The sequence below is a fragment of the Macaca nemestrina genome, chromosome 7 (assembly GCF_043159975.1).
Source record: "Macaca nemestrina isolate mMacNem1 chromosome 7, mMacNem.hap1, whole genome shotgun sequence".
NCBI lineage: Eukaryota > Metazoa > Chordata > Mammalia > Primates > Cercopithecidae > Macaca > Macaca nemestrina.
Window position 1 is genome coordinate 168,178,036 of NC_092131.1, and position 15,936 is coordinate 168,193,971.

Sequence of the window (15,936 nt, forward strand, 5' to 3'; positions counted from 1 at the left end):
AAATGACTATATCATGAAAGACAGAAAAGTTGTAGACAGATTAAATAAGTCTAAACATGACATGACAACTAAATGCAATGTGTGATCCTGGATTAGATATTGAGCTGGAAAATAAATTTTTATAATGAACATTTACTAGTTTTCCAAATAGAAAAACTAGGAAAATTTGAGTGTGGACTGTAGATTACATAATAACATTGTAACAATGTCAAATTTCCTGATATTTATATTTGTATTGAGGTTATGTAAAATCATCTTCTTCTTAAGAAATACACACTCTAAGGTCAGATGCGGTGCTTCATGCCTGCAATCCCAGCACTCTGCGAGGCCGATCTGGGGGACTGCCTGAGCCCAGGAGTTCAAGACTAGATTGAGCATCATGGTGAAACCCTGTCTCTACAAAAAGTAGAAAAAAAATTAGCTAGGCATGGTGGTGTGCGTCTGTAATCCCAGCTGCTGAGGTGGGATCACTTGAGTCTGGGAGGTCGAAGCTGCCACTCCAGCCTGGGTGACAGAGTGAGACCCTGTCTTGAAAAAAAAAAAAAAAAAGAATGAAAAAAGGAATACACACTCAAGAAGTATTTAGTGGTAAACTGGCAAGATGTCTGCAACTTACTCTCAAATGGTTGAGAAAAAATGTGTGCGCACACACACACATAGAGAGCAGGCACAGATGTGGCAAAATGTTAAATGAGGAATGTGGGTGAAGGACATTAGGAGTCTTCTTATTACTCTCGCAAGTTTTCTGTACATTTTAAATGATTTCAAAAAAGTTTTGTTTTTAATTGCTTCTAGCTTCTTCTTTGACCATTAAACTTACTTCACTTCTTCCTCACACTCTCTATCTGGGGTCCTTATTGGGCAAGAGTTTACATTATCTTGAACTTTACCAGTAAAACGATATGAGGAAGATGGAAATTAGTATCACTTACAATGGGAATGAAGTGATTGGGGCACCAACTCTTTACGCAGTTGAAGAGGAAATGCTGCTGCCCCTTTTGGTGCAGTCTCCACTCGGTAAAGGACTGTGGTTTGAGGTCTGCCCCACCTCCCTTGTCCCAGAGGGAAGGGAAAGCATTTTACTCACAGATCTCTTGTTATCATTATTTAATCTTAGTTTGGTCATTGGTAACTTAGAGGAAAGGAGGAATCACAAAAGGTAGCAAGAAGGACGTGTATCCATACTGTGTATCAATCCCAACTTTCTTGAAAGGCCAGGCCATGCGAAGGTGTGTGGGACCCCAATATAGATGGATCTAATGAGTTACTCTGAAACAATTTTCTTCGTTAAATGCTCTGCACATAGTGGTTAAATGTCTTTAATATCTACAATAGTGCTAGTACAACACAGGAAAGCAGCCCAGTCCCCATATCCTTTGCTGTAATTCCAGTATTTACAGTAGACAACTGGAGATTCTAATCCAGAGGTTGGGGTACAGATTTCGCAATTACAAAGAGCTGGCGTCAGTATTGTCTTCAGAGGACATTCACCAAAGGAGCAAAGCAAAGGCTGAGAATATTGACAAAATGCGTTGTTTAACCAAAAATTGAATGGAAAACAGATTCCCTGACAAGCCATCAAATTCAGAGTTGCGGGGAAACAAGTTACAATGATAGCAAAGTAACAGCATCCAGTAGGTAACTAGCCAAAGTCATACACAGTTTACTATAGACAAAGACTGAAGACTGGGGGCATAGAAGGCCTAAGATCTCAAGTCAGGCCATGCGCCTCCCACCCACCCACCAGGTCCCTGTAGTTTACAATTGGGTCTGTTCATTCTGAGGACCCCACTAAAGCCCCTATTCTATAGAAGTCTAGATGTCCCTAGTAGTTTGGGATATTTTTTGTCTATGTCAAGAGGCATTGGTAGTCTGCAAAACTGGCTGCTTTCCAAAGCCAATGATAAAGAAAGAAGCATCGACCTCTCTCTCTCTCTCTCTTTTTTTTTTTTTTTTTTTTTTTAAGGCAGGGTCTTGCTCTGTCACCCAAGCTGGAGTGCAGTGGTGTGATCGTAGCGCACTGCAACCTCTAACTCCTGCAATCCTCCTGCTTCAGCCTCTGAAGTAGCTGGGTCTACAGGCACATACTACCATGCCCTGCTAATGCCCAGGTATTTGAAAAATTTTTTCATAGAGACGGGGTCTCCCTATGTTGCCAGGCTGGTCTTGAGCCCCTAGGCTGAAGCAGTCCTCTTGCCTCAGCCTCCCAAAGGGCTGGGATTACAGGTGTGAACCACCACACCCAGCAATACACTTCTTAATCAATTTCACAAAAGATGAACAAAAAGGGCCAAGTCCTAAGCAAGTGCAGAGCGTGTGAAGAGTACCCTCAGTGGCATCCCTTCCTGATTTGTGTTCTTTTGTTTAAATTAGCTTGTTTCACTCTCAACTGCGAATGGTGAATGCCCAACATGGGCTTAAGAGCCTATTCTCATGAAGGGATTTTCATCTTTGTCAGGAATCAAAGCCTTAAACGAAGACTCAACTGTTTATCTGGAGCTGGTAGAGCAGGTTTGCTCATGAAGTCACACCCAGTTGGCATCACAGAGGCCTGAAAGCCTCTGTGCTGGAGAACTGAGCCAATTACTATTCCCACCCAATTCCTGGCAGGTGTCAACCTGCCCTTTACAAAGTCTCAGCAGATGCACTGCTTACAAGATGTTTCATGTCAACGTAATCTTTATAGGGGACCAGTCCCATCCTGCCCGAGATTCTACTACCCTGAAGCCTCCCTGGGACATCCTGTGAGAGACTGATTATCCTCTTCAGTGGTAGGCTGAAGCTCTCCCATACTCAGGTACATTTCTAATTCCCAGGACAACTAAACCAGCTATTTTTCCATCCTCGTAGCAAATGACACTGAAAAGGACCTGGCCTACACTAAGACACATGAAGTCTGGTGATTTTTAAATCCAGCTGCAGATGTAACCAACAAGTTAAATAATGTCTGACAGGAGTGCTTCATCTTTAAAATCCTTGTTGTGCACCACACTACTGCTTCTTTGTGGACTTTTGTCCACAAAGGTCCTTTGATTCAGTTTGTTGATACACACTCAGAGATTTCAATTAAATGTGTGTGTTGTTGTTTTTTTTTTTTTTTTTGATACGGAGTCTCGCTCTGTCACCCAGGCTGGAGTGCGGTGGCCGGATCTCAGCTCACTGCAAGCTCCGCCTCCCGGGTTCCCGCCATTCTCCGGCCTCAGCCTCCCAAGTAGCTGGGACTACAGGCGCCCGCCACCACGCCCGGCTAGTTTTTTTGTATTTTAATAGAGACGGGGTTTCACCGTGTTTGCCAGGATGGTCTCGATCTCCTGACCTCGTGATCCGCCCGTCTCGGCCTCCCAAAGTGCTGGGATTACAGGCTTGAGCCACCGCGCCCGGCCTAAATGTGGTTTTTAATAATCCTCATGCTGTCATGCATGTTAACTGTTTTATTTTCATGCATTACTATGACCTACACTTTGTTTTTAAAAATGAAGCTTTCAGATCATTTTCAGCTTCGTCGCACCCTCAAGTGTGCTTTTCTGGCCTTCTCATTTTTGACTGAATTTGGAGAGGAATGAAGAAGTCATTTTTAGGCCCTGATTTGAAGGACCTATCAAAAAAGAAAGTCTTTCCACCCCCACCCCACCCCGCAACCCCCTGCTTGGAGGCAGCCAGTTGACCTGCTTGTGTCTTGGTGTGAATTGGGGATCTGAACAAGGGAAACTGGAGGCTGCAAAAGGGCTCTGGAAGAAGTTCAAAAGCAAATTTGTTTTCCACATTTTGCTCAGATTTGCCCTGTGAAGAGATTAGAAAGCAAGATCTCTGAAAACAATATAAGAACCTTAATTCAATAGCCTGGAGAAAATCTTCAGCCAGTGAAGGGCTCTTACACAATTAGTCTTCCTAAGAACAGAGCATAAATCAGTGGTTTCAAATGGGCACAAAATAGAATGCAAAATATATTTTTTTTAGATAAAAGAAAAAATTTCCACTGGCAAAAACTAGAATAACTGACTATGGAGACTTTATTAGCAGAATAGAGGCCCCTTTAAAGGACTGGGTATGACCAGGTTTCAGTCCTTCCAGACGCTGGATTCTGAGAGGAAGGATGGTTCCCTGGAGATCAGCATGGGTTCAGTGAGTACGAGGAATTGGCATTGGATATGAAAGGGAAGAGCAAGACCTTCACTCAGATGTAGGGACAGGAAAACAAACCACAGTATAGACCACATAATAGCTGCATTATAGATAGTGATCAGTTTATGACGATACATATTCTTAGAAGCCAGTCTTGTTAACAAGTGACACTGATGTACATTCTCCCGGTTCTCACTGGCACAAGACAGCTTCATAGACACATACATACTGCACAAAATTCTATGACAGGTTTCCACAGGAAAAGGTTTCCACCTGGTCTCTGCTATTTCCTACAGAAGGGACAAAAGTTCCCTGAGTCACTGTTCACTGTTACCCAGTGTGCTTCCTCCTGTGAAGGGCCATGAGCCTATCTCTTTACTTCATTGGCAAACTCCAGTGGCATCAAATGGCCTTGGTCATAGACAAGAGTCATTTAATACGACAGCAATTGCTGCAGCTGTGACCCCTTCCATTTGGCAACAGACCTTGAGCCTTTACAAATATCTTCAAGGACTCAAAATGAGATGTTTTCTTTTTGAAAATATACAAACCAGAATCAGCTTGCTCTTCCTCAGAGGATGTTGACTGTGGTCACTGTTCTTTTGAGAGGAGTCGTTAACTTTTCAGGGTAGCTTGCTGTTCCCCTGCCAGTACAACTTCTCTTCCACTTTTTTCTTTTTCCATCGGCAGAGAAGCAGCATCTTAAAGGTCTTCCTGAAGGTTCTGTTGCAGAGGGCATAGCAGATGGGGTTGACAGTGCTATTGACATAGCACAACCAGTAGCCCAAGTGCCACAGGGTGACTGGGACACACTTGTCACAGAAGGTAGAAACCAGGACCATGATGTTATACGGGGTCCATGTGATGATGAAGGCCAGGAGAATGGCACTCAGTGTCTGGGCTGCTTTCCTCTCTTTGACTAGGACCATTCTCTTTCGTTTGGTCATTTGATGGCTGGGGTTGGGATTGAGGCCTTTCGTTGAAGGCTCCTTGGCCACTGGGAAGGAGCAGGGCATGATTTTCACCTTGTGACAGCCGTTGTTGTTCTCCTGGGTCCCGTCAGCTTTTACCACCAATCGGAACTTATAGGCCACACATTTCTGACTCTTGGGTCTATGAGCAGCTGCTGGAGACAGAAAGTAGTTTGGGGTGTCAGAGTCATGTTTTTCAGTTTGAGCTTTCACAAAAGTTTCCTCAGCGTCTTCAGAACTGAATTCTTCCCCTGGGCTTTCCTTACCCCGACTCTTGTAGACCACTTGGAGGACAGGGTCAGTGGCGGGCTTGTCCTCATCCTCTGAGGAAGGGTAACTGCTACAGGTGGTGAGCTGCTCAGCTTTGGCCTGGTTGGTGCTTGGGTCAGTGGCTTGGGATGGCTTCCCACTGGTGGAGGCGCTCCTGCGGGAGGATGACCAGGAGGTCTGGTTCCTTTCCCTCTGGGCCAGGGTGGGTCGAGGACAGCGCAAGCAAGATCTGAACAGAGCCCTGTGAGCTGGCTTTCTCTTCTCAGCTTCGGTCACAGAGTCAGAACCCTGGAGGTCAGCCAGGTCCTTGGTTCGCTTCTCTGTTTCCCGGTAGATTCGACAGTAGAGGATGGTCATGACAGAAACAGGGATGTAGAAAGCAGCAATGGCAGTGCCAAAAGTGATGGTGGGCTCTGAGAGAAACTGGATCTGGCACTCATCCAGTGGAACTGTCCGCTTCCCAACCAAGTACTGCCAGCAGAGGATTGCTGGGGCCCAGAGGATGAAGGAGATCAGCCAGGCCAAGCCAATCATGACGCCAGCCCTTTTCGGAGTACGCTTGGCCCGATACGTCAAGGGTCTTGTGATGGAAAAGTAACGGTCAAAACTGATCACCAGAAGGTTCATGACAGAAGCGTTGCTGGCCACGTAGTCCAGTGCAAGCCAAAGGTCACAAGCCAGACTCCCAAGAGCCCAGCGTCCCATGAGGATGTAGGTGGTGTAGAGGTTCATGGAGAAGATCCCAATGATGAGATCTGCACAGGCTAAGCTGAGCAGGTAATAGTTGTTAACTGTCTTGAGCTGGCTGTTGACTTTGAAGGAGATCATGACCAAGACATTGCCCACAATAGTGATCAGGCTTACCACAGCAGTCACTGCTGCAATGCTGATGACTTCCCACAACCTGTGGCGTTCCAAAGGCTGGTGATTTACTGGGGTGCCATTGACGGTGGTTGCATTGTGGTAAGAGTCCCCTTCCATCCTGGTGCAAAATTTTTATATTAGAATAGTCTTAGGTTCTAGGCTGTTCTCGATTTCAGCTCTTGTTGGCCAGCATCTGGAAGAGAGGGAAACACATGAGCTCCGCACAGCAGCATGACTTTCTTGTCCATTCATTGTTTATAGTTTCTAACAATATTAAACGTGGCTGCACACATATTCAGAGCAAGATGCTGACATCTCTAAAGTTTGATCACCTATTTTTAATGGCATCTTTTGCTGCCATTAATGGCAGCTTTTGCTGCTAATGGCCTAGTGCCCTTCTTCTGCGTGAGGCTGCTGCCCTCTTGTGGCAATTTTAAAAAGGGCTGGGAAGACGAGGAGGGTGAAGGGAAAGGAAAAAAAAAAGGATTGTTGAGAAGCAGTAAAGAGGGGAAAGCAGGGATGTTAAATCACCTTAGATTGCAGTGGCCGTAAGGGCAGAGACCTTATTTTTTTTTAAGATTCTGGTGATAAATACCTAAATTGTCATGCACTGGGGAAAAAGTGGTATCTATTCTATAGTCCCAGTCTCCATTATTAAACATTACTGAGGTGCTGTTGTGAGCCAAGACCATATTATACCACTTCTTTTTGCCCTAATGCACAAACTCCAAGTGCATACCTGGTTTTCGTCTAGGGGATTTGACATTTGCCCCAGCTGCTGAAGATAAGGACCTTCTCTCTGTTCCTGGACTATTTGCAATATCATAGAATTGTTTTAGGTTATCTTTTTTCTGATTGTAGAGTAATATATTCCTCATAAAAGTTTGAACAATGTCAAAATGTAAATCTTAGAAAGCAAAAGTCTCTTCTAATTCCATCTTGCAGAGGTAATCAATGCTAACAGTTTAGTGTATATTTTGGCATTTTCCCATATGCATATACTAATAAATAAATATTTAAATACAATTGCCCCTATGCATATACTAATACTTTTACCATTTACAATTTGAATTTTGTTTTTAACTTAACAAATGAATTATCACGGACAGCTTTTGTATCAGTACATCGAGAGCTATCACTTTCATTGTACATTATTCCACTTAATGGATGTACTATATTTAATTAACCCTCTGTTGACAAATTTTAACTTTTAAAACTAAAAGGAAATTTTCCTTTTGTAGATTAAAAAAATCTATGTACATGATAAAGATTTCAGTGGGTACCAAAGGATAAATGGCAGGAATTAGGTCTCCCTCCCACCTCTGACCTCCAAGCTTGCAAGCCCCCCTTTTCAGAGGTAATCACTGCTACCATTTATTTTTCCTTCTAGAGATACATGTGCATACAACGTATATTTGATGATATATAACAAATACCACCTTGACATGATAATGGGCGGTAAAAGGAAAAAAAAATCTTTTTTTTTTTTTTCGGAGGGGGACGGAGTCTCGCTCTGTTGCCCAGGCTAGAGTACAGTGGCGCTATCTTGGCTCACTGCAAGCTCTGCCTCCCGAGTTCACGCCATTCTCTTGCCTCAGCCTCCAGAGTAGCTGGGACTACAGGTGCCCACCACCACGCCCGGCTGAGTCTTGCTCTTGTCGCCCAGGCTGAAGTGTAGTGGTGCCATCTCGGCTCACTGCAACCTCCACCCCTCGGGTTCAAGCAATTCTCCTGCCTCAGCCTCCTGAGTAGCTGGGATTACAGGTGCCCGCCACCATGCCCGGCTAATTTTTGTAATTTGTAGTAGAGATGAGGTTTCACCATGTTGGCCAGGCTGGTCTCGAACTCCCGACCTCAGGTGATCTGCCCGCCTCAGCCTCCCAAAGTTCTGGGATTATAGGCGTGAGCCACCGTGCCCAGTGAAAATCTTTTTGTTGACCCTTAAAATACCCCATGTGGGCAATTTTGTTTAATGGGGTATTTCTGCTCTACCAAAAGTCTTGACACTTTTTTGATAACAGTAACTGACATAAAGATGACAAATTTGTGAAGGGCTACAGTTTTCTTGGCTTTGCTTTATATTTCCAGCTGTAATTTTGGGTGTTTTCTTTTTTTTTTTTTTTGAGGCGGAGTCTCGCTCTGTCGCCCGGGCTGGAGTGCAGTGGCCGGATCTCAGCTCACTGCAAGCTCCGCCTCCCGGGTTTACGCCATTCTCCTGCCTCAGCCTCCCAAGTAACTGGGACTACAGGCGCCCGCCATCTCGCCCGGCTAGTTTTTTTTTTTGTATTTTTTAGTAGAGACGGGGTTTCACCGTGTTCGCCAGGATGGTCTCGATCTCCTGACCTCGTGATCCGCCCGTCTCGGCCTCCCAAAGTGCTGGGATTACAGGCTTGAGCCACCGCGCCCGGCCAGGGTGTTTTCGTAACACCTCAAATTCAACATGGAATCCAGTTGATGATATTGTCTTGCACCGGAAACCAGCTTCTCCCATCTTCCCAATCTTGCTTGCTTCTTCACCTCCTGAACACATGCAGTCTCACTGACCCACGAAGGCCCCTCTTTTTGGTCCCTCTCCATTCCTGATGCTCCATCTGCTACCTTCTACCTCTAACACCTTGGCGTTGTCAACATTCTTCAAGCTGTTAAAGCAAATTCTAAGGTTGCCAGGTCATTAGGTAGAGATTCCCTGGCATCTGAAAAAACCAAAGTTACTCTACACTCTACAATTCTCTGGGCAAATGTCTTCACAGATGGTCTTCCAATGGTCAGATCTAAGCCACACAGTGCCAAAAAGGGCCTGTGGAAGTCCCTTTCTCCTTTATTCTTTCTTTTCTTCCTTCCTTTCCTGCCCCCCTCATATTTGAATGTTTATTATGGGACAGACTCTAATGCTGGTGATACCACGGAACAGGCCAGTGTCTCTGCTCTTAAGACACTAGTTGGGAATGTGGATAAATGAGCAGATAGAAATCGCAGGCGTGCAGCAGGCCATAGGCACACCTGTGAAGGACCTCCAACCTCGTTGAGTGGACATGGGAAGCACTTCCTGAGGAAGAGACCTAAGAGACCAGACTTGAAGAATGAATCACCAATAGCTAGACAAACGGTGGGTGGAGGCTGGGGATGGTAGTGCCAGAATGTTTCAGACAGGGAAGGGAGGAGCTTGTTTGTCAGCCCAGAGGCAAAAGAGGAGGAATGGAAAGAAACAAGGTAGCTGGAGCCAAAGAAACCTGAGAAGTGAAAGGTGAAACTGGAGAGGCTGGCAGGAGAAGGAGGTGCAGGAGAGGACCTGAGAGAAAAGTCAGTTTTCTGGAAGAGCTGTGTCAGCTACTTGCAGACTCCCCATCTACTCTGAAGGTAGTCCCAACATCCAGGTGTTGAGGAACATTAGTCTGGAGAGAAGTAGTAAAATGATCTGACGGCTTGCTGAATTTCTCTAATCAATTCTTCAAAATAGGAATACATAGTGTTTTGGAAGGATTTAATTTTTCCATTTAATTTTATTATCAGGTGGTAAGCAATTTACAGAAGGTTCTGGGAATTTGGATGGGCACGTACTCCTTTGGACACATGTATAACCTGGGTACTTCTTTTTCTTCTGTTTACTCATTAAAAAAAATAAGGAGGCCGGGCACGGTGGCTCACGCCTGTAATCCCAACACTTTGGGAGGTCGAGGCAGGTGGATCGCCTGAGGTCAGGAATTCGAGACCAGCCTGGCCAACATGGTGAAGCCCAGTCTCTACTAAAAATGCAAAAGTTAGCTGGGCATGGTGGTGTGTGCCTGTAATCTTAGCTACTTGGGAGGCTGAGGCAGGAGAATCACTTGAACTTGGGAGGTGGAGGTTGCAGTGAGCCAAGATCTTGCCACTGCACTCCAGCCTGGGCGACAGAGTGAGACTCCTTTTCAAAAAAAAAAAAAAATTAAGAAAAAAAGGAAATTGGACTATAGAAACTAACATACCTACATTTCTATGACTTTGTATATTATATTGTGTCAAAAAACAAAATTGAAACAAATGTAAAGATCTCAGTTGGTCTTATTTGTGATTCCAGAATCAGGCAATTCTTCATTTTGTGAAATAAATGTTCTGATGAGCTGACCAGAAGAATTTGGCTTTATAGGCAGAGAAGGCCTGAAGAAAGCAGAAGCAAAGAACAAGGAGTGTATTAGTTACTTCCAGACAGAACAACAGAAAATAACTGGTTAGTTAATATCAGGTTACTTCAGGCTACGTGTGTGTGTGTGTGTGTGTGTGTGTGTTAGAATTAAAGCAGAGAGAACTTCCTTATCATGCTGATTGAAGATTTGCAGTGGCCTGTTTGGGAAATTGGCTCTCTCTCTCTCTCTCTCCTGATTTCTCAGGTCAAATAACAACTGAGTTTAGGTTTGCCTGGGTGGCTCCATTTTGATTTTTATTCTGGGTTGTTCGAGCCTAGTTCAAGAGCTTAGTCCGAAACAATGACCTCCTATAATTTTTTATTTATCAATCGTGTGATGGTTAATTTTATGTGTCCACTTGGCTAGGCTACAGTACCCAGTTGTTTTGTCAAACACCAGTCTAGATATTGCTGTGAAGGTTGAAAATACCTTCACAGTTATGATCAATACTGAAATCAGTGGAATTTAAGTAAAGAAGATTACCCACCATAATGCGGGTAGGCCTCATCCGATCATTTGAAGGCCTTAAGGGAAGACCGAGGTGCCGAATGAAAAGAGCAAGGAATTCTGTCACCAAACTGCCTTAGAACTCAAGACAGCCACATCAATTCCTGTTGGATTTTCCAACTTGCCTACAGATTTCAGACTTGCTAGCCCCTACGATCATGTCACCCAATCCTTTAAAATAAAAATAAATCTCTCTCTCTCTCTGATAAATGGAATAGGCTCTTTGCTAAAAGGGAAAAGAAAATAATTTACAGTGGTAACATCACCTCACCATCATATAACAATTTGGCATTGGTCAGCTTCAGATTAAAAACCTAGTTCCATTACTTACTCTATGACATTAATTAATTAATTAGAAACAAGGTCTTGCTCTATCACTCAGGCTGGAGAACAGTGTCACCATCATAGCTCACTGAAGCTGGAACCCCTGGCCTCAAGCTATCCTCCTGCCTCAGCCTCCCATGTAGCTGGGACTACAGGTGTGGGCCACAACATATGGCTCCAACTTACTGTGTGACTTTGGACACATGACTTAACCTGAGTCTCAGATTTTAAACTTTGAGGTGGGGATAAAAAGAGTCCTTACCTCATAGGATTGTTTTAAGTATTAAATGAGATAATCCATTTTGTATTTAACCAGTGACTGACACAGGGGAATGTTCACTACAAAGTAGCAATCCAGCAACAAGAGCATCAAAATGACTATTCCGGCCGGGCGTGGTGGCTCACACCTGTAATCCCAGCACTTTGGGAGGCCGAGGTGGGTGGATCACGAGGTCAAGAGATCAAGACCATCCTGGCCAACATGGTGAAACCCCGTCTCTACTACAAAAAAAAAAAAAAAAATTAGCTGGGCATGGTGGCATGTGCCTATAGTTCCAGCTGCTCGGGATGCTGAGGCAGAAGAATCGCTTGAACCTGGGAAGCAGAGGTTGCAGTGAGTGGCGATCATACCACTGCAATCCAGCCTGGCAACAGAGCAAGACTCCATCTGAAAAAAAAAAAAGACTCTTCTCCTGGTGGGAATGAGCCTGAGGCATGGTTCTTAAGGGACAGGGTAAAATAATGAGGCAATATTTTCATTAATAAGGCAATATTTTCATGACCACAAACTGGCTCTTTTAGATGCTTCATGGTGCTAACGCTGGATTGCAGTGGTGTGATCATAGTTCATTGCAACCTCAACCTCTTGGGCTCAAGGGATCCTCCTGCCTTAGTCTCCTGAGTGACTGGGACTACAGGCGTGTGCCACAATCCCCAGCTAATTTTTTTCTGGTTTCATTTTGCTTTCAGATAGGGTCTCTCCGTGTTGCTCAGGCTGGCCTCGAACTCCTGGCCTCGAACTCCTGGCCTCAAGTGATCTGCCTGCCTTGACCTTCCAAAATGCTGGGATTATACCACACCTGGCCCTTCCTCTTTAGTTTTTTTAGTTGGTGCTCTGCCTCTAGGGGCATAACAAACTGCTCCTAGTTATTCAAGCAGAACAACCTTGAGGAGAGCCAAGGCTAACCCAGTCTTCCTCAGAGTCTGCTCAAAGTCTAGGACTACTTCAAATGCTTGATTGAAAAGGTTTCATGATCTGATAGATTGAGAATGTAGTATGTAGAGCACTTAGAGATTCAGAAGACACATTAGCCTAGTGAAAGCTGGGAGGTTCTGCAGTAGAGAACATTACTTAATTCGGCTTAACACAGAGGAGGCTTAGCTTACCTAACCTTTCTCAGAGGGATGTCTGCTAATATCCTGTGGAATCCATGAATCACATTTGGGAAATGCATTTTAGTAAACACAATGAACTAGGAGTATGGAGTAGGAGTTCTAATTTCGCTAAAATCTTGTGATTTGAGACAAGCCATGTATTCTCTCTGGGCCCCAGTTTTTCCATATATGGAATTAAGAGACTGGAATTAATGGTTTATCCTTTAAAATGCTTTCAGGCTCTTATAGGCTCACAGTAGAAAACATTGGAAACGGTATTAATTTTAGCTGTCAACTTTCCTCTATTCTTAATTAGGGAAATGGCAGTTATTAGTTGCCTTGGAGTTAGTGTAGTGAAAACAGCCCTCAACATATTTTGAATTCTTGGCTTTCTCATCTGTTAAACACGTATAACAATACCTGCTTAGGCTGGGTGTGGTGGCTCACACATGTAATCTCAGCACTTTGGGAGGCTGAGGTGGGCAGATCACCTGAGGTCACCAGGATTTTATAATCAGTGTGTCTCAAAATGTAGTATGCATACGAATTACCTGGATAATCTCGTTAAATTGTAGAAGGATGGGGCTTGCATTTCCACAATTTATTTATTTATATTTATTTATTTATTTATTTTCTTGAGATGGAGTCTCACTGTGTCACCCAGGCTGGAGTGCAGTGGCACGATCTCGGCTCACTGCAAGCTCCGCCTCCCGGGTTCACACCATTCTCCTGCCTCAGCCTCCCGAGTAGCTGGGACTACAGGCACCCGCCACCATGCCTGGCTTATTTTTTGTATTTTTAGTAGAGATGGGGTTTCACCAAGTTAGCCAGGATGGTCTTGATCTCTTGACCTCGTGAACCGCCCACCTCAGCCTCCCAAAGTACTGGGATTAGAGGCATGAGCCACTGCGCCTGGCCTGTATTTATTTTTTTGAGACAGTGTTTCACTCTGTTGCCCAGGCTGGAGTGCAGTGGCACGATCCCGGCTCACTGTAACCTGTTCCTCCCAGGTTCAGGAGATTCTCCTGCCTCAGCCTCCTGAGTAGCTGGGACTACAGGTGCACATCACCACACCAAGATAATTATAATTTTTTGTATTTTTAGTAATGATGGGGTTTAATCATGTTGGCCAGGCTGGTCTCAAACTCCTGGCCCCAAGTGATCCACTCACCTCGGCCTCCAAAATGCTGAGATTACAGGTGTGAGCTACTGGGCCTGGCCTCATTTATTTACCTTTTTTTTTTTTTTTTTTTTTTTTGAGATAGAGTTTCACTCTTTTCGCCCAGGCTGGAGTGCAATGGCGTGACCTTGGCTCACCACAATCTACACTTCCCAGGTTCAAGTGATTCTCCTGCCTCAGCCTCCTGAGTAGCTGGGATTACAGGCATGTGACACCACGCCCGGCTAATTTTGTATTTTTAGTAGAGACAGGGTTTCTCCATGTTGGTCAGGCTGGTCTCGAACTCCTGACTTCAGGTGATCTGCCCGCCTCAGCCTCCCAAAGTGCTGGGATTACAGGCGTGAGCCACTGTACCTGGCTTATTTATTTTTAAGATGTTTTAAAATTGTTTTCAAGCAACCATTTGTTCCTTTTTTTCCCAACATTTATCTTAAGTCCAGGGATACATGTGCAGGAGGTGCAGGTTTGTTACATAGGTAAACGTGTGCCAGGTGGTTTGCTGTACAGTTCATCCCATTATCTAGGTATTAAGCCCAACATCTATTACCTATTCTTCTTGATGTTCTCCCTCCTCCCACCCCCATCCCCACAGGCTCCAGTGTATGTGGTTTCCCTGGATGTGTCCATGTGTTCTCTCATCATTCAGCTCTTACTTATAAGTGAGAACATGCGGTGTTTAGTTTTTGTTCCTGTGTTAGTTTGCTGAGGATAACAGCTTTCAACTCCATCTATGTCCCTGCAGAGGACATAATCTCATTCCTTTTTATGGCTGCATAGTATTCCATGGTGTATACGTACCACATTTTTTTATCCAGTCTAATGTTGATGGGCATTTAGGTTGATTCCATGTCTTTGCTATTGTGGATAGAGCTGCAATGAACATACACGTGCATGTATCTTTATAATAGAATGAGTTATATTCCCTTGGGTATATACCCAGTAATGAGATTACTAGGTCAAATGGTTTGTCTGCCTCTAGGTCTTTGAGGAATTGCCACACAGTATTCCACAACGGTTGAACTAATTTACACTCCCACTAGCTTTTCAATATGAGCATTTAGTGCTATAAATTCCCCTCTTAACAAAGCTTTAGCTGCATCCCAGAAATTCTTGTACTTTGTCCCTTTGTTTCAGTTTCAAAGAACTTCTTGATTTCTGTCTTAATTTCATTATTTGCCTAAGAGTCATTCAGGAGTAGGTTGTTCAGTTTCCATGTAGTTGTGTGGTTGTGACTGAATTTCTTAATCTTGAGTTTTAATTTGATTGCACTGTGGTCTGAGAGACTGTTATTATTTCAGTTCTTTTGTATTTGCTGAGGAGTGTTTTACTTCTGATTATGTAATCAGTTTTAGAGTAAGTTCTGTGAGTGATGAGAAGAATGTTTATTCTGTTGTTTTGGGGTGGAGAGTTCTGTAAATATCTATCAGGTCCACTTCATTCAGAACTGAGTTCAGGTCCTGAATATCATTGTTAATTTTCTCTCTCAATGATCTGTCTAATATAGTTGATGGGGTATTAAAGTCTCCCACTATTATTGTTTGGGAATCTAAGTCTCTTTGTAGGTCTCTAAGAACTTGTTTTATGAATCTGGGTGCTCCTGTTTTGGGTGCATATATATTTAGGATAGTTAGCTCTTCTTGTTGAATTGAACACTTTACCATTATGTAATGCCCTTCTTTCTCGTTTTTGATATTGTTGGTTTAAAGTCTGTTTTGTCAGAAACTAGGATGGCAACCCCTACTTTTTTCTGTTTTCCATTTGTTTGGTAAAATTTTCTCCATCCCTTTATTTTGAGCCTATGTGTGTCTTCACATATGAGATGAGTCTCTTGAAGACAGCATACTGATGGGTCTTGGCACTTTATCCAGCTTGTCATTCTGTGTCTTTTAATTGGGGCATTTAGCCTATTTATGTTTAAGGTTAGTATGGTTATGTGTGAATTCGATCCTGTCATCATGATGCTAGCTAGTTATTTTGCAGACATTTTTATGTGGTTGCTTCATAATGTCATTGGTCTGTGTACTTCAGTGTGTTTTTGTAGTGTCTGGTTTTCCTTTCCATATTTCCATATTTAGTGCTTAATATGGAAGCTTCAGGAGCTCTTGCAAGGCAGGTCTGATGGTGACAAATTCCCTCAGCATTTGCTTGTCTGCAAAGGATCTTA

The 15,936-nt window shown here is 43.8% G+C and overlaps 2 protein-coding genes across 4 annotated transcripts in view; one reads left to right on the plus strand and one right to left on the minus strand.

Annotated features, from left to right (window-relative positions):
- LOC105463654 (apoptosis and caspase activation inhibitor) overlaps positions 1-15,936 on the plus strand; it is a 236,116-nt gene that overhangs the window by 13,534 nt on the left and 206,646 nt on the right. The window lies entirely within an intron of this gene.
- The window catches only part of LOC105463652 (cholinergic receptor muscarinic 5), a 98,859-nt gene continuing 86,828 nt past the window's right edge, over positions 3,906-15,936 (minus strand). Inside the window, exons 1-2 of one of the 3 annotated variants that reach the window (XM_071067169.1) lie at positions 8,571-8,698; positions 3,906-6,420 (exon numbers count right to left, since the gene is read on the minus strand). In XM_071067169.1, the coding sequence (XP_070923270.1) occupies positions 4,746-6,344 (1,599 nt within the window). In that variant the 5' untranslated portion in view covers positions 6,345-6,420; positions 8,571-8,698 and the 3' untranslated portion in view covers positions 3,906-4,745. Of the gene's footprint in view, positions 6,421-8,570; positions 8,699-8,744; positions 8,829-15,936 lie in introns of those variants that run through there. The other 2 variants (XM_011710855.2, XM_011710856.2) reach the window with 2 other exon arrangements.